The sequence below is a fragment of the Typopeltis vanoorti genome, chromosome 7, assembly GCF_054136105.1.
Source record: "Typopeltis vanoorti isolate ZY-2024b chromosome 7, IOZ_Tvanoo_1.0, whole genome shotgun sequence".
Lineage (NCBI taxonomy): Eukaryota > Metazoa > Arthropoda > Arachnida > Uropygi > Thelyphonidae > Typopeltis > Typopeltis vanoorti.
The window spans coordinates 42,708,299-42,727,753 of NC_143555.1; the positions used below are offsets into that span (position 1 = coordinate 42,708,299).

General features: G+C 36.3%; 1 protein-coding gene across 1 annotated transcript in view; it reads right to left on the minus strand.

The window, feature by feature from the left end:
• Window positions 1-19,455, minus strand: part of LOC150104628 (mitogen-activated protein kinase-binding protein 1-like) — a 399,663-nt gene that overhangs the window by 312,455 nt on the left and 67,753 nt on the right. The window contains exons 3-5 of the mRNA XM_090395826.1: window positions 14,342-14,462; window positions 10,386-10,478; window positions 5,090-5,206 (exon numbers count right to left, since the gene is read on the minus strand). Coding sequence (XP_090251952.1) covers window positions 5,090-5,206; window positions 10,386-10,478; window positions 14,342-14,462 — 331 coding nt within the window. The remainder of the gene's footprint in view (window positions 1-5,089; window positions 5,207-10,385; window positions 10,479-14,341; window positions 14,463-19,455) is intronic.

Here is a 19,455-nt window from a genome sequence, read left to right on the forward strand (position 1 = left end):
GGAAGAATAAGATTAAAGGAAGATTAACAAAAAAATCAGATTTCGACAAATGTTCTTTATCAAATTTTCTCCTGATTAATCCTTATTTATTAGAATTCTGAGATACAAAAGGCTAAACATTCAAGGATTTTGATAACAATAACTGGAACTCTGATTATAATAGACAGATTATTTTTAACTCATTTTAAATGGTGTGTTCTGGGACTGACTGATTTTGATAACAATAGCCGATTGATAATATTATCTGTGATCACAATAAGTGGATTCTACTGTGTGTACATATATATATATATATGTATATACATATACATATATTATATATATATATATATATATTTGGTCAGAAGGTTGAAAACATTATCCCACCAATAGGAATGAGGCAAAGAAATTGAGAAGGTAATCCCACATGAAATTTTTGTAGTACCATACAACATATGGGTGGAAGTGGGTGTATACATGTTGCTCCATGTAGGAAAGAGATTAGCACTAGATTATAGTTATAGTCTGAATTACTGAAAGAACAAACAACATTTACAGTGTACTCAGAATGGTCCAGGGTGTTTGTAGAGTGGTTGGGGTTATATGGTATTTGAATAGGCAATACAGATGCTGCAGAAATCAGCATCTGTATTGCCTGATTTCTGCAGCTGGAAAAGGGAAGCCAATTGGTGTTGTGAACATTAAAATCCCTGAGGAAGATGGATCTCTCACTGTTAAGAAATTTAGACTAAAAAAAACCAACATTAAAGAAAGGAAATCAAAAAGTTCAGATTGGTTGGTGGCATTAGGAGAACACACAGATAGTAATGAGGAAGAGAGATTCTCAGCCAAAGGAGATCAAAATCAGGAGACTCTTTGACATGATATATCAGAACAAACATATGTGCAGATCAGTGGCACACTCAGGATTTAATCTTGGAGGAGGCCGAGTGCTCAGGATTTAACCTTTTGGGGGGGGGGGGGGGGGGCGAGTTGAGTAGATGTTTTGCGAATACACACTACACATCGCATATGACCTATAACTGAGCATCTGCAGTGATCGCTAATTAATAAGTAGCACACAACATAAATTTAAAAAAAAAAAAAGAATTTTAATTAGGAAAAGATTTTTGGAAATTTTTCTAGTAGTGTTTTTTTCCTTTTTCTTTGGGGGGGTGCCCGGGCCCCTTGCCCCCCCCCCGGTGCACCACTGGTGCAGATGCTACCTTTGAGCCAAAGTGAATTTGAAGAGTGTATAACTGGGAAAGTTTAAATAAGTGGTGTTTGAGGAAGTTGAAATTTGGCTTTCTGCTAGGAAAAGCAGGCGAGGTTTTAAGGAGACTGCACATGGGAACAGACATTATTACTGAGGGATGGCCTCTTGCTCTACCCTTCCCCATTCTATGAAAAACATCTTCCATGTTAACCACATGAGCTGAGCACATTCCCTATGCAGTGCTTGAGTTTGGGTTTTCACATTGACTATTAAAGGTAGCACCTGATCTTTCACACCAGCATTCCTTTTTTGTGGTCAATAGTCCATGCTAAATAGCCATTTTGATATTTCTCCTACAGCTAATGAAACAGTTGACGACTTGTTCCCACTGGGTGAAAGTCAGATCCGGATGAACCTCATACACATGATGGAAATGAAGTGCCACTGAATTTACTATTTACAGCAGTTATGAATTGGGATCTGCTCATCACAGGTCACTTTAACTAGACATGGAAAGTTCATTCCACCTTTATGTGCCCATATGGATCAGAAGTAGGAGCCTGATAATTTTTGAGGGCTTGTACTTGCATATTATTATTATTATCCGACCTCAAGAGAGTCAGAGACTCATCATGAGTGGTATGCTATCACATATAAAGCTCATCCAACCATACCTTGAACTGATTCAATGAGTCTGCATTAACAACACACTTGAGCAATTCATTCTACTCACCAATCATTCCCTATGCAAAGAACCTTCTCCTCATTCCTTTGCTCATACCCTCCTTATACAATTTCTAGGGATGGCCTCTTGCTCTACTACCCATTCTGTGAAAAATTTCTTCCATGTTAACCTGGTAACAATCCCTGACCAACTTATATGTCTCAATTATATTCCTCCCCCTCCTATTCACAAGGCTTTGCAAATTACATTCTTTCAATCTGTCTTCATACTCCACATTTAAAGACCAGGTATGACCTTCGTGAATCTTTCATGGACTCTTTCTAATATATATACTCATCACTACAGAAACCAGGTTGGCAAACCTTTTCAGTGTTATCTATATCATCTCATTGTCATAACTCTTTCAAATTATTTTGAAGTTAGCTGACCTACTCCATCAGTTGCCAAGAAATACTATTTGAACATAAGTACTATACTTATATTTAAGAAGAAAAGTATTCTTTCTTAAAGTTTGTGAAGACCTGATTGGCTGAATCGGTGAGATGGCATTCAGAGGCAAAAATTTCACTTTCACAAATATTAGGGATCACTCAAGTTCTAAGCTACTGTATGAGCTAATGTATTATCAACCATTATCAACCAATAGGAGAGCCATTGCTCTACTGTTGGCATAAAATAATCACAAAACCAATCTTGAAAAATTTCATGGATCACTCATACCCTATGATTACTACTTTTCAAAATGCTCCCAGGTTCACAGATTGACAGATGGGTGACTTTGTTTCTGAAGTCTTCTGAATTATTCTAACATAAAATTCTCAACATAAAGATTAGACAATCTTTTGATGCCTTATGTCTTGGGAGTTCATCCTTCATAATGTATGTTCTTGGGATATTTTTTTTTCAAGAGGCCAATTTCATGAAAATGAGCACTTCGAACGTGAATAACCTTGGACAAATTGTTCAGAATTCACCATGAATTTGTTAGCTGCAGCTTTATCTGTTGATGCTTCCTCTCCATGTGTCATAAGTACCTCGATATCACAGTTGGAAGAACAACAGAACATTGTACCCTTTCCATCTGGAAAAGATCTATTCTCATTGATGAGAGGGATCTTTATGTCTGGTTTTTTTCAGTTGAAGGTAAGTAAGCCAAGGAGGTAGCAGGGATTTTCCTCCTCGAAAGTTGGGTTTGTCATCCCATTTACAAGCAAATCAGCCAAGGGAACACACACAACTTACAGACAAAAATATTATTGATGGTGGTGGGCAGTAGACGGTGATGATGTTGCATGTAGTCAGAGCATGAAGTAGTAGAGATGGTGAGTTGTGTGCAATAGATAGTTGGATCCCATTTTTATTCATAAAATACTTAAACCACCTATAACTTGCTTCAAACTCAAATATAAAATCTTGATCTTTCATTCAGATAAAAAACTATAGTCCATGTCTTCTCTCGAGTTATTTCTGCCAGCACATCTCCATCTATTTCATGTCTCTCTGAAAACTCCTTCAGCAGTCTCTTTTCAAGAAACAATAAAATTACCTCCCTTGGCTTAACTACTTTTACTGAACTTCTTGCATACTTTGCGATCTCAAAGTATTCATCCTTAATGACAACAGTGTCATTCACAGTTGACGACGACATATATCAGCATTGAATATATGGCTGAATCATCAACCATATATTCAACTCTTTCATGTTTGTTCAATAATATATAGTTTCATATTCCAATCTGTAAATTTTATAGATAAACTCATTTTGTATTTCTTTGAAACAGACTGAAACAACATTACTTTCAGACACTCACTTTTCCTTTCTTGTGGGTACATCATAACCAGGCATAGTTCAAATGTAAAACATTTGAAAAAATTCTAATTTACTAAAGCTCACTTTCTTTTAATAATAAAAACTGTTTAAATGTTTAAAAATTTAAAAAAAAAAAAAATGCATATCCATTTGCACTGGATGTGCAATCTCTTGACTGAGGTAACATACCTGACAAGCGATCATAAAATCACTAACTATCCAAAGAGTGAAATTATCTTCCTAGTAACACAAACTGGCTCTCTTGCTCTAATTTCACAGATCAAGCTCAAAGGGAAGCTGAATCATTTGCCAATCATGATCTATCCCAAATAGTTAACCCACTTGGGATAGAAGAACTCATCATTCTTCCAACACTGGAGACCTTTTCTTAACTAGCTCCTTCCTTCAAACAAGGGAAGAACATGGAATTTGCTTTGAACATGGAATGGAGAAGAGGCATTCCAAAACACTCTTTCTCCATTCTACTTGTTTGTATGTGGCCTACACCTTACAGCTTGTGACAATGCATATGAAAACAGGATATCAGCAAACAAAAAACAAACCAAACACCAGAACAATTGTAAAAAGGAATTAACATAAAATGGTGATTTAATTCAAAGCAGTGTGCTGCAGCAAAGAATTATGAATCGCTGTATCTTGGGATATCATTTTGTGTGTGTTTGGAGAATAATGATGCCTGCAAATGTGTCACTGATGTGTGTGTGTGTTTTACTTATATTAACTCCAATCCATAAATAATATACCACACTGGTGATATGTGTTATCATGTAATAAAAAACAAATATATATATATATTTATTTATTTATATTAATTCCACATCCATAATAGGCTGGAAAATCTATAGCACACTGGTGATATATGTAATAATGTAGTTAAAAAGAAAGAAGGCAACTGCTGACATTTGTTTTGAACAATGGAGGTTGTAGCCTTTTGTGAAAATGGTATAAGGAAGACTATCAAAGAAAAGAGGCAGATTGAATGAAAGAGGATGATGAGACTTTCATTAAGTAGATTTAAAGCTGGGCAGTGAATGAGGGAAAGGGAAATATTGATATAAATACTAGAAATATCAATACGGATATATATTTTAGAGTAAAGGAGCTTTTAGAACATTACTTCCCCTGTTCCATCCCCCCTCCCCAGTTATAATCATAAGTAGTATGACATAAACAGGAAAAGAATACTGGGAAGAATTAATTCCTGATGTACACTTAGTCAACAACCAAAATGTATTTCTAAATATAAAAAGGCCATGCAACATTTTAGAGAGTTCCAGTATTTAAAAAGATTTTTTCATATTTAAGAAAAAAAAAAAAAATATATATATATATATATATATATATACACATACACAAACATACATACATACATACTTACTTTGCATGAAACTTTATTAGATGCTACCTTGCAGTTACTTTTCCAGTCCCATAAATTAACAATCATATCATGCTGGGACCCAACAGACACAACATATTTTGTGTTAGGAGAAAAAGCCTAAAAATGAAAGAGAATATTAAGAATAACATACTCAGAGAGTTTCTTTTTTGTTTTAACTACAAAAGGGCAATAAATAGTTGCAGATGAATCTATCTTGTGAACTACATAATGCAGTGAATACTGCATGGGAATCCCCTGCTGTTTCATTACATGCCAATATTTCTGCAAAATGAAGCAAATAGTAATAATGGCAGATTTAGGTTACAAGAGAACTAAGACGCAAATTAGTTAACTCCCTTAACCGATAATTCCATTAGAATTCTCAAGAAGATCAGTATTTCTGACAAAGTGAGAATAAAAAAATATAAAAAAAATATATATATATATATATATATATATTATTTTTGTTTTTTTAAATAGTTTTAATACTTTATTACCTCTTAAATAAATTGCATGTATATTCTATATATTCTATAAAATTTAAGCCACATTACTATAATTTTTTACATGAGATTCATTCATATTCCAAATATCCTTATAATTTGCAAAATGTGTGATTCATATAACATAATAACAAGAATAATAACAATCACGTTTTGCGATTACAGTTCACATTTACACAAGCCAGATAATATGACTACATGCTGCATTTGCTTTTTTTTTTTTAAAGTTTGATGTTATCATTCAGCCTATTTATATTTAGGCAATTCATACATGAGTGTTTGAGGGAGGTAATGGCAGACTGCATACCTAGAGTCGGGAGAATAAATCAGGTGGGAGTTAAATGAATGAATATAATCTAGATGGAGCTGTAGAAAAAGAAACAGTTGTGGAGGGAATTTAAGAAGAAAGATGACCTGCAGGCACATGAACAGTACAAGGGGATTCTGTGGAGTGGAAAGAGGGGGAAAATAGTTCTATTGCCTAAAGGAGGTTCCAAGACTAATGTCGCAAACCACTGACTGATCAGCATATCAATTGTTAAAGTATTCGAAAACTTGGTCAAGAGCAAAATACAGGAATGGGTAGATGGAAATAGGATACTGTATTGGGGGGGAGGGAGCATGGTTTTGTGAAGGGTAGGTCATGCCTCTGTAACTTGCTCACGTTTTATGATCCAGTGACAGCTAAGTTGGGTAAAGATAATAATGGATTTACAGTGATACTGCTGCACATTGAAAAGACCTTTAATAGGATACTGCATGGAATTCTAATCATTAAACTGCAGCACTGGATGGATATAGGACTAGTGAGGTGGATAAGAGAGTGGTTGATGAAGAGATATCAGAGAACAGTTTATTCAGGAGTAGTAGAGTCCAAAAGAAAGCCTATGCCTAGTGGCCTGCTGCAGGGTTCTGTTCTTGGAGGGTACTGTTCTGTTCTACTGTTTAATTTGTTCATTAATGATATAGGAAAGGATCTGAGGGGAACTGTTCAGTTGTTTGCTGATGATACAAAGTTGGGTAGAACAATAGTTAATACAGATGATATCAAAATTTTGCAAGATGTTTGGATAGATTGGCAGACTAGGAAAAAGCGAATGAACAGTTTAATATGGCAAAATGTAAGGTTATGCATTTAGGGGTAAAAAAAAATTAACAGCAGTATACCAGATTGGTGGAACTGTACTCCAGAAAATTGATGAAGCCAGAGATTTGGGAGTGTTAGTGGATATGGAGTTAAAAGTTTAGGGGGCACATAACAAAAGTGGCTAAAGCAGCTCATCAGATTACTTGGTTACTGAAGAATACTTTGACGAGCAAAGAAAATCAGGTTATTGTTCCTCTTTATCTTCATTTTTTGTTTATATTAAATGAAGTTTATAAAAAATTAAGAATTTTTTTATAAACATAATCTTTTTGTGTGTGTACATTATGCATAGGATAAAGTAAAGGAAATGATATATTTATGAAGTGAGCAGGATGCTAATATTAGCAGTAAAAGGATGATGAGGTGGAGTAATCCCACTGACTTTGAAGCTAGAGTTAGCTTTTCTGAAGACATCGGGTTAACAATTAACATAACTTTTTTTGGTTGCATTTGTTGCTGTGATTACTATGTTTTATGCGATACAAATGTCAACTTTTGCAGTACTAAGTGTGTGCTGATATAATTTCCATAGTTCATGTCTTAATTCTGTAACTGTTTAGATATTTTCGATTGTAAGGCAGGTTGTTGAATAACATAGGTATAAGATATTCCCTCATAGCCACTCTACAAGTTAATATAAGCACTGGTTGTGTAGAGGAGTGTGGTTGGTCGTGTTATGCATCTCTGTTGTTATGTTGTAATCATTACTGAAATAGTGTCTTAGCAATAGTACATAGTGTGTTAAATTCTTTACAATCAGAATTTTTTTTTGCCATCAGGGGTTTGGTTATTATCTGGTGTGTGTTGAGCCTCCAAAGCACCGGTGAAATGATTATTCAGAAGTTTTTCTAAATTTGATAAGTGACTGTTTGCTGTGTGTGTGTGGGGGGGGGGGGGGGGGAGACAGTTATGATGATGATCAGCCTGTTTTCCTACCACTACAGGATGTAGGCCTCTCCCATTGCAGGAGGGTTGGGTCTACTTTTTACAATGGTAACCTAGTCCATCTTGGCAGAGTCTATATGTACTTGGATGAATGAATGTATGAAGGTGGAAGACAATCACAAACATCCATGCCTAGGCGGGATTTGAACCCACAGCCTCTTGGCTGGAGAGTGGATATGCTAACCACTCGGCCAACCAGGCCGATGTGGACAGTTTTACCATACCTTAGTACTGTTTCAAAAATCTGTGATATATGAGTTTTTTACACATTGGTTGGCATCATGTCTTTTGCTTGAAGAGTTTTGCAGTAATAGTTTGTTATGAAGGTATTTTATATATTTAGTTCATTTAAAGTAGCTGTCTATGTATTTAGAATCTGTTACAAGTGCCATAATGCAATGGTATGTGTGACTGCATATCATTAGTGGTTTAGAGGGCATGATTCTTGGGTTTCTTATGATTAGCATTTGCATTTTCAAAATAAAACTGATGCATGCACAGGAATTTAAGATGTTTCTTGATTTTTATTCTGCTAACAAAAATTCTCATAATCTGCAAATTTGGCAATATCCTATATGAATAAAATAGACAAAGAGTTTTATCTTGTGACAAATTATTACTTGAATAAGCCTGTGTAGCTCAGTGGATGTGGCATTTGCACACCATGGTGCTTGACCCCACAAAGAAAGACTTCTTGGTTTTGAATCTAGTCGGCGACTGGAGGAAATTTTTCAAAGCTTTTTTCGACCAGTTCCCGAGTTAGTCAATCTCTGGCACGGGCAAGCAGGTTTTTCCTCCCAGAAACTCGGGTTTTTCATCCTGTAAACTCAAGAAAATCGACCGTAGAACCCACATTATTTCAGACATTAAATATATTGTGTTAGGGTTAGGGACCACGAGATGGCAGCACTTGTTGAGCCCATCTCTCTTCACTGCAATGCCGCTTAATCAGTGATAGCCTTCTGGGCCAGCTATTTCTGATTGGGTATCAGTGAAAATTGAACTGTCCACTCAGTTCTTCCAAAAGTTAGATAGGACTAAAATGGCCTTGTCTACTCTAAATATATGGGAATATAAAGACGTTAGCTGATTTTTTTTTTTGATAATTTTATACTTCTTAATGCCAAACTTATTTCTTCATCTGGCATTTGTCATAAGTATTTTCAGAACAGCTTCTTAGTTTGAAAAATTGCCTGATTAACAAATTATTACAGAATAATATTGCAGTGTATTAAATGGCTTAGAACATCTAAATTAATCTGTTAGTTGACCCATTTTGACTTGCAGGAACAAATTCTTGACAGTTGCAATATTCTTTGATGTTTGGCCATCCTTACTTTCTTTAAATGTGATTATTATTATTATTATTATTAAACAAGAACTCCATGGAGTCAAAGACTCATCTAGGAGGTTCCTTTTATCTCACACACATCTCATCATACCGTGTCTTAAAACACATTCAAACTCCTTGCAGACACCACACTCTCAGGCAAGGCATTCCAATCACTCACAACTCTGCACGAAAAAAAAACCTACCTCTCACTCCCCTACTCACACCCTCTTTATACAGTTTCCAGGGATGACCTCTGGTTCCTCCCCTGATCTCCAACTATTCTCTGTAGAACTTCTCCACCATTGATCCTATAAACAACTCCTTACCAACTTGTAGGTCTCCATCATATCTCCCCTCTTCCTTCTCTCCACTAGACTCTGCAAATTACATCTTTTCAATCTTTCCTCATACTCGACATTCCAGAGGTCAGAAACTACCTTAGTCAGTCGCCTTTGGACACTTTCCAACATCTCTTCATCCTTCTGAAAACCAGGTGACCAAATTATGGACTTTTCTTGTTGACAGCTGTTGCAACATAAAATCTCTGAAGCTGTCTTACTGAGTTTCACATCAATAATTTCAAAAAAATCATCTGTTTATTGCATGACACAATAAATAGATGAGCTAAACCACATTTACACAAAAAGACTGCAAATTATAATGGCAATACTCAAATAGATTTACTCGTTAATGGAACAATAACTGGAGGTAACACAAATCATAAGTAGAGACATGTGTATGCACTCCATTGGTGCACCCACAGAGGGGGAGCTGAGGGGCCCTGGCCCCCAAAAGAAAAAGGAAAAAAAAAAACACTAGAAAAATTTCCAAAAATCTTTTCCTAATTAAAATTCTTTTTTTTTTTTAAATTTATGTTGTGTTGTGTCTTCTATTTCTATGCTACTTATGAATTAGTGGTCACATAAGGTGGAAATAACCTATAGCGATTGAGAATCCTGGCTGCTGTGAACACAAGGCGAACGAAGTAGTGCTTTGGTGCTACCTCGTTTGCCCGAGCCGGGCCAAAGGAGATCACAGGTATCATGTATTGGCAATCACTGCAGATGCTCAGTCATAGCTCGTATGCAATGCGTAGTGTATATTCTCAAATCGTCTACTCAACTCGCCCCTTCCTCAAGATTAAATCTTGAGTGCTTGGCCCCCTCCACCTCCAAGATTAAATCCTGAATGCACCACTGATGCACTCTTTACAGCCAATGAAGAGTGGAAACTTTTGGATAGCACCTCATCTATTCCTATGCATAAACTGGACTATGTAAATTTATTTAATACTTGGTGAAGAAGATGAAGGTTCACAAATACTTTTAAAATATTACATATTTCATTATATAAATTCTAGACACATACCACACAGTTAATACCATATTTATGTCCTGCAAGTTCTGCTATCTGTGTATGCTTCTGAACATCAAACACTCGTACATGACAAGAATGGCCACACTATATAAAAAAGAATAAAAATCTCATGATATTATCTTATTTTACAGTATTACAATTAACATAAACAAATAACTAATGAATAAATAAGACAAATTCAATTTTAAAAAATTGTCAACTCAGACAGAACACTCGTTTTCTAATTGAAAACTGTACAAACTTTGTAGAAAAACTCTATTCCCAAAAAACTAAAGACTAATAGCTGCACTACATGCCAACTAGACTGAACTTATCAATGACGTCACTGTTCACTGGAAGTTGAGGTAAATATGAAGTTAAATATGACCTCTTCATTACTTCCACCTTAGTATCACCACCTCTGGATCTGGCTCCCACTGACGAGACCTCAATAAAGGTTGAAACCGGTCTGGGTAGTGGCACTTATCTTAATGCATACTATACATGTCTGCAAGGAGATGTGTTTTGCATTATGGGGGGGATACTAAGAAAAGTAGTGATGAGAACTTGTCCACCTTTACCACGAGTTGCCTCAGTCCTGAAGATACTTCAGATGCAAACTTTGTTTGCTTACACTTGGATAAACGATTAAACTAAATTTATTATAGTCTAACCAAGTGGGAAAAAACATCCAACATCTTTCTCTAAATCCAGAGTAATTTAATAATAAGATGAGACACCTTTTGGCAACTCATATAGGTAAATATAACCTCTCCATTACTTCCACCTTAGTATCACCAACTCTGGGTCTTGAGATTTCAATAAAGGTCGAAACCAGTTGGAAGCTTGGGTGATGAATGGCCAGCAGCCTAGCCTCAGTTAAAAATGAACTTTTAACTGAGGCTAGGCTGTTGCTGTCACCCCTCAGATGACATATGAGCAAATGAGCAGCTCTGCTCAGTAGTGGGGTGAACCTGCCATGGGATAGAGCCAACGCTGAGAGTTCTTCTCAGTGGCAGAGTGAGCCTGTTACTGAAGGGAACAACGCTGAGTTTTTGGAGTTTCACCTGTACTTGAACATTCAATAAAGGTCGAAACTGGTCTGGGTAGTAGCCCTTCCCTTAATGCATAGCATTATACATGTCCACAAGGAGATGTGTTTTGCATTATGGGAGATACTAAGACAAGTAGTGATGAGAGCTTGGTCCACCTTTACCACAAGTCGCCTCAGTCCTGAAGATACTTCAGGTGCAAACTTTGTTTGCTTACACTTGGATAAAGGATTAAACTGAATTTATTATTCATTCTGTAATCAAAATATACTTCTCCTGTAAGAGAGAGATATATACTTTTCCTTTCCTTTTGTTCATTATTTTCTCATTAAGAAAAAGAGAAAACTTGGAAATAACAGTTTCCTAATAGTTTGATTCCAAGTCTCCATGAAATCACAACACTCATCACAAATAATAAAAGACAAAATATTTTCATCAAATTTCAAAATTAATTAAAAAGTAAAATGCTTCCTTATTACAGGAGAAATGTCTTTTCAGTATGAAGAATGTAAACAGCAAGAAAATTTATAAACTAAGCAGGTGAATAAGAAATATTTTTATTCCCTTAGACATAGCTCTTGTATATTAATTTGATTAGATATATAATGACAACACAAAAGAAACAATTTTTTGCACTGAATACAAAAATTTTTATTATTAAAATATTCATATGATATATTAATCAGATCATATCCAGAAGTGCTATGCAAAGATTTAATAAGGAAAACATAAAAATTGGGATAGAATGATAGTTATAATGATAATAATTTACAGAGCTTAGTGAATAGAGAGAAACAAGAGGATATGACAGATTATATATATATATTATTATTATTATTACTGATACCTTCAAGGAGTCCAAAGACTCATCGAGGGAGGCACTCTCTGTCTCCACCACTCAATTCACAACTATGGATAGCGAACCACCACTGCCATTATCATATACAACTACACTAACGCCACCTATTGCCCACCACTGCCACTAGTATTTCTGTCTGTAAATTGCATGTGTTCTCAAGGCGGATTTGTCTGAATACAGGAGAAAAAACCCTGCTACCTCCATATGAAATCGGTTAACTCACCTTCAATTGAAAAAACCCATATAAAGATTCCTCTTGTCATGATGAGAATCGAACTTAGGTCATTTCCAATCAAAGGATGCAACAAATCATCATTCTTCCAATTACGCTACAGAGGCAAAGTAACACACACACACACACAAACTGAAAAGAGAACAAGATCCATCTCTTGAGCAAATGTGTAATAACAAAGACAATACAAGTAGATAGTGTAGTTATGTATAACAAGTTGCAAGTGTCCACATACAATGCACTGATGTACTACAGACTTTGTTTCTCATGTGTGGAATTGACATTAAAAAAAAAAGTAAGTGGAAAGTATCACCAGAAATGGTAGTCAACACGTAATGTTCAATGAATTTGAGGAGAGAATGATAAGAATTCTTCTTCCTCTTCGACTCACCATCACTCAGGATGGGTAAAGTTCATTTATTAGGGATCACAGTGAATTAATGCAGCTGGCATACAACTCCTCTGCTGCATCCGCTAGGGCAGTGCTTCCGAAACTTATGGGTGTAAAAGCCCCTTTAAAAAATTAAAATATTTCACGGCCCCCATCAAAAAAAAAAATCGTAATACAGACGTATATTATTATAATATTTATTGTATTTATATTCAATACAAAACATACATAGCAAATATTGCAAAAATCAAATGCAAATATTACATTTTTAGCATCTTACATACACATCTCACATGACAAATTATCTTATATTTTTATATAGATAGATAGATATATCATTATTGTACATTTGCAGTACAAGCATATGAAACGTAAAACGATTAGTAATAAACAAAGTACATACATACATACATCTTCAAGGCCCACCTTTCCTAATTGGGTTGTGGGGGCAGCAGCTGCAAGAGGAACCTCCAATGGTCACGATCCTCTGCCACTAAGCTCAAGTGTTCTGATGGGACTCCCAAACGTGTCCACCCAAGGTTTTGGATATAATCTATCCAGCGAGTCTGTGGCCTCCCACCCTCTGGCTTGGCAAAGAGGGACTGCAGGGGGAGCCTTTCTTGTGGCATTCTGACCAGGTGCCCATACCAACGTAACTACTGTGATCTCTCAGCACAGAGAAGCAACGGTTGAGTATTGAGAGTTTCCCGAATTGCAGAGCTTCTGACTCTGCCGAGTCTTGTCATCCCCCCCCCCCCCCGCAATCCCTCGAAGGAACCTCATTTCAGCTGCTTGGATTCGTGTCTGCATTCTTTCAGTCATTACCCAACTCTTTCAAGAAATCCCCCCTTTCGAGTCTTTGAAATTCGAGTCATCAGAATTCAAGGAAAACCGGCCTACCAGTCCGGAACTCAGGGAGGGGGGGGGGGGGGGGGCGTAGGTGCGGAAACCACATTTCGAGTCTTTGAAATTTGAGCCATCAGAATTCAAGGAGAATTGGCCTACCAGTCCAGAACTCGGGGGTTTGGTCGCCGTAGGTGCCGGATTGGAGGGGGGGGGGGGTACCTCCTTTTGAGTCTTCGAAATTCGAGTCATCAGAATTCAAGGAGAACTGGCCTACCAGTCCGGAACATGGGGGGGGTTAGGCGCCAGGGGATGGAGATCCCCTAGTAATATATAATGTAACTCTGCTGTTACTGTTATGACTATGAAACTTTAATGGAGTCTAGGACTCATTGTGAAACTTCCTATTAGAGCTCATAAATGTCTGTCACCCCATTCTCATTTTCATAATCAATTTAAATTTATTCTCATTTTCAACGCATCCAACTCTCTCCAGCAATATCACTCTACATGAGAAAAATCATTCCTAACAACTTACAAATTTTAAATGACATTATATAATACAGATAACAAATGTAATGTTTTTCTTACCTCTCCTGTAACCAGATATTTTCCATCCCAAGAAAATGATAACGTGGTAATTGGATTCTTGGAAGTGCTGATGATATGACTTTGTTTATTCTTCTTTACATTATAAAGAACTATCACACACCTGTAAATAATAAATGATATCAGTGTTTTCTCATAGTTAAAGACATGCATGTGTGCACAGGTATACTCAATCCTACTTCAAAATCATATATACAAGTGTATACACACATACACACACACAAAATCTTCCTTTCTTGCAAAAAATAAAAATAAAATAAATAATACAATATATGATATATCCATATATATATATATTCACATATATATGTAGAAAGTTTTTTACCTTGGGTATAATATATACGTTAAAGATACCAAGCTATTTTAAATATAAACCTGGTTTTAATCCATTTCCCAAGTAAGCAAACCAACAAGTAAGTCAAGTTTGCGCCTGCAAGTAGTGCAAGTCTGGGTGACCCGCACGTAGTGCAAGTCTTAGGCAACTCGTGGTAAAGGTCAAATATGCTCTGATCACTATTCTTAATATTTACCCTTAATGCAAAGCACATCTCCTTGAGGAGATGTATGATGCTATACATTGAAGGCAAGGGGCCACTACCTCAATAAAGTCGAAACCGGTCTGGGTAATGGCCCCTTGCCTTCAATGCACAGCATCATACATCTCCTCAAGGAGATGTATTTTGCATTAAGGATAAATATTAAAAATAGTGATCAGAGCTTATTTCACCTTTATCACATCGTGCCTAGACTTGCACGACTTGCAGGTGCAAATTTGACTTATTTGTCTGTTTGCTTACTTGGAAATGGAGTAAAACCAGGTTTAAAATAGCTTGGTATCTTTAACATATAACATATAATATACCCAAGGTAAAAAACGTTCTAAATCTATCTCTCATAATGAGATTTTTATTTAATAAGGTCAAAACACCTTATGGTAACTTGTTTTGGTAAAATAATTATAAGCTCTGTATTACTGAAATCTTGGTATTTCTAGTGGCAATTTGGGATTTAGCCGACCAAATTGTATTCTTATTGGTTAAATCAAAATAAAAAAATGGTGGTACGACATGACAAAATTTCATGCCGGCTGAGGCGTCGCCCGGTTAAACAAGGCCAAGGTTGTTTTCGCCAGGGAACCAGGGCGAACAGCGAAAAGTCAGCTACTGGAACAAATCTGAAAACAAACCCCAACTCAACATCACCAGAGATAAAGATCAGTACTATCAACATAAGAAGCCTGAATGGCAAAGAAATGGAGCTAGCGGAGGAATTAGATAAGTACCAGATCGACATAATAGGAGTGACTGAAACAAAAAAGACAAAAACTGGTGAGATCTTTCTGAGCAATAAATACAAAATGTTATATTCAGGAAATGACAAACAAGGAAAAGAAGGAGTAGCCATAGTATTCAACACAAAATACGAGGCTAATCTTCTTGAATGGCAGTCAGTCTCAAGTAGAGTAATGTGGGCAAATATGAGAATGGGGAACTGGACAATGAGACTTATTTGTGCCTATGGTCCCACAGAAGGTTCTACTAAGGTAGAAGTGGAGGAATTTTTTGATGCTTTAGAAAAAGCAAATGACACAATGAAAAAGGAAAAGTTGGTCCTTGTTCGTGATCTGAATAGCAGAGTAGGAAATGATTGTGAGACATACAAAAATATTTTGGGAAAATTTGGAGAAAAGAGCAAAGCTAATAATAATGGCAAATACCTGTTGGATTTCTGATCAGGACATGGACTAGTTATTACTAACACCATGTTCCAACATAAAAATGTGCACAAATTCACATGGAGAGAAGAGGCAAGGAATAAGAAAAGTCTCATTGACTATGTTATTGTTGATAGTGATGTTTTCTCCCTGGTGCAGGACACCAGAGTGTACAAAGGATTTGAAATTGGAGGCGATCACTATTTAGTCTTGAGCAAGATAAAATTGAATTTCATATTGAAAAGAATAACATGTAAGAAAGTTTTAAAACGAATAAAAGTTGAGCAGCTCTCAGATGTGAACTGGAGATTCAGTGGCAAACTCTGAAAGAAACATTGATTGATTCTGCCAGAAAGGCATGTGGTGAGGTTGTCTGCAAGGATAAAAAAATCAGAACTCCCTAGTGGACACAGGAAGTTAAAGAGGCAGTGAAGGAAAAGAAGAAAGCATATCAAAAGTTCCTGTCAAATAAGTCAGCTTGTGCTCTTAGAGAATACAGAGACAAATGCAAGAATGCTAAACACTGTGTAAAACTAGCTAAACAAAAGTCATGGGAGGACTTTGGCAAGAATATAGAAAATAAATACCAAGAAGGTGGCAAAATATTCTGGAGGTTGTTGAAGAAGCTTAGGAATGGAGAAAAGAGTGCTGTAAAAGGAGTTAGAGATGATAAAGGTGACATGAAAACGGGAGAAAAAGATATCCTTGAAGTATGGAGTAATTACTTTGAAAAACTGCTAAATGAAACAAGCAGTGATGCAGCACAGTGGTAAAAAACACTGACCAGGCATGCAGTCAGGAATACATATCCATACTTGAAGTAGAAAAAGCCATCAAAGGCTTGAAATGTGGAAAGGCAGCAGAAGTAGATGATATTTGACCAGAAATGCTGAAGTATGGTGGTATAAGAGTCTTACAGTGGCTGCACTGCATAGTTCAGAAAGCCTGGACAGAGGGACGAATTCCTGATGATTGGAGTAGAGCTCTCATAGTACCCATATATAAAAAGGGAAATAAAACTGAATGTGGGAATTACAGAGGTATTTCCCTATTGAGTGTTCCTGGCAAGATCTATGCAAGTATACTTGAGAAACGGTTGAGAAGAATTGTGGAAGAAAAGCTTGGTGAAGAACAAGCTGGATTCAAGCCAAATAGAGGCTGTCAGGATCAGATCTTCACTTTACGACAAATAGTTGAGAAAGCATGGGAATATAACAGAGATCTGTATTTAAGTTTTGTCGATTTGGAAAAGGCATATGACAAGGTGCCAAGAGAGAAGCTATTCAATACACTACAGTTATATGGTGTCAATGGGGCATTATATCAAGCAATACTTAGTCTTTATTTGAGTTGTAAGTCAGCAGTTAGAATTGAAGGAAGTACAGGAAGATGGTTTAATGTTAAATCTCGTATGAGACAAGGATGTACATTATCCCCTCTGTTATTCATTATCTATATGGATCACGTTATGAAGGAAAGTGGCATTAAAAATGATATCAAAATTGGATATGTTAATGTCAGCTCTTTGCTTTATGCAGATGATGTTATACTTCTAAATAAATCCGCTACAAGTCTGCAAGATTCTCTGACTAAATTGAATAGCTGTTGTAATAGATATGGTATGAAGGTCAGCAATAAAAAGACAAAGACAATGAAAATAGGCAGAATCATTGAAAATGTCAACTGTGTTGTGAATGGAGAACCTGTCGAACAAGTGAAACATTTCAGCTACTTAGGCACGATTTTTACTGAAGATGGTAAATTAAATATAGAAATAGACAACAGAATCAGCAAAGCTGGTATGGTGGGAAGTCAATTGAATAAATTCATATGGAATAAGAGAGAAATTAGTCGGAACACTAAATTAGCTGTATACAAGACAGTGTTCAAACCAGTTTTAACTTATGGATCTGAGAGCTGGGTCAGAAGTAAAACACTTGACCAAAGACTAGAGACCGCAGATATGAGAGTCCTGAGAAAGATTATAGGCGTGAACAGATGGCATCAATGGAATATCATATTAAAAACGAGGATATTAGGAAAGAACTTAACATTGTGAGCATCCAGGAATGCGTTAGCAGAGCTAATCTCAGGTGGTATGGTCACCTAAACAGAATGGGCGAAGAAAGATTAGCAAAACAAGTGTTCTCTGCCAGGTTTGCAGAAAAACGACCCAGAGGAAGACCAAGATATAAGTGGATTGATACGGTACAAAGTGCCTTAGACGATAGAAATATAAGATCTGATAATGTTGGAGTCTTGACAAGTAACAGACTGATTTGGAGGAAAATTGTAGATAGGAAGTTAGTAATGATGTAAATTTTTTCATGTAGTACTATCATATCCTGTACACCCCTTGAGGGTACATGGCAGGAATTTGATGATGATGATATTTCTAACCTGGCTCTCACTGATGAGAGCGCAATAAAGGTTGAAGCTGGTCTGGGTAGTGGCTCGTTGCCTTTAATACAAAGCATCATATGTCTCCTCCAGGAGATGTGCTTTGCATTAAGGGTAAATATTAAGATAAGTGATCAGAGCTTATTCTATTTTTACCATGAGTTGCCTTGGGCTTGCACTAGGTGCAGGATCAGCTAGACTTGCAACACTTGTAGGCACAAACTTGACTTGTTTATCTGTTTGCTTACTTGGGAAATGGAGTAAAACCAGGTTTAAAATAGCTTGGTATCTTTAACGTATATATATATATATAACAAACAGACGAGTAAGTCAACTTTGTCCCTGCACGTAATACAAGACTGAGGCAATTAGTGGTAAAGGTGAATTAAGCTCCAATACTTACTTGCCTGTTTGCTGACTTGGGAAAAAGGATTAAAACCTAGCTTATAAAATTGCTTGGTATCTTTATCATAGTATACACCCAAGGTAAAAAATTTCTACATCTTACTCTCATCCTGAGATTTTTATTTAATGAGGTCAAAGCACCTTGTGGGAACTTGTTTAGGTAAAATTTATATAAGCTCTGCATTGCTTCAACCTTGGCATGTCATTCAAAAAGCATTTCTTGATGAGTTTTGATAGTAGTTTGTCTTTAGCGATGAAGAAGTTTTTAATGTAGTTCAGGAGTATCTTTAGTCAGTGAGTTGAATTCTGGAATCCTGAAACTGCAAGATTCAATAGAACAGAAGTGATTGAGGTTTTTAAAACAAGACACACACACAGGTAAGTGAACTGTAATTATAAGAGGGCGATTCGCGAGGCCTAACCGCCGTCACAATCCCATTGCTAACTTACTGTACTAAATACTTCACAATGAGTGAAGAAGAAGAAGATGCTTATATTAAATCGCTCAACAACAAAGGGCATGTGATTAGCATTCTCAAAACGATACTGAAAAAAGTGGAAAATGAATGGCCCGGTA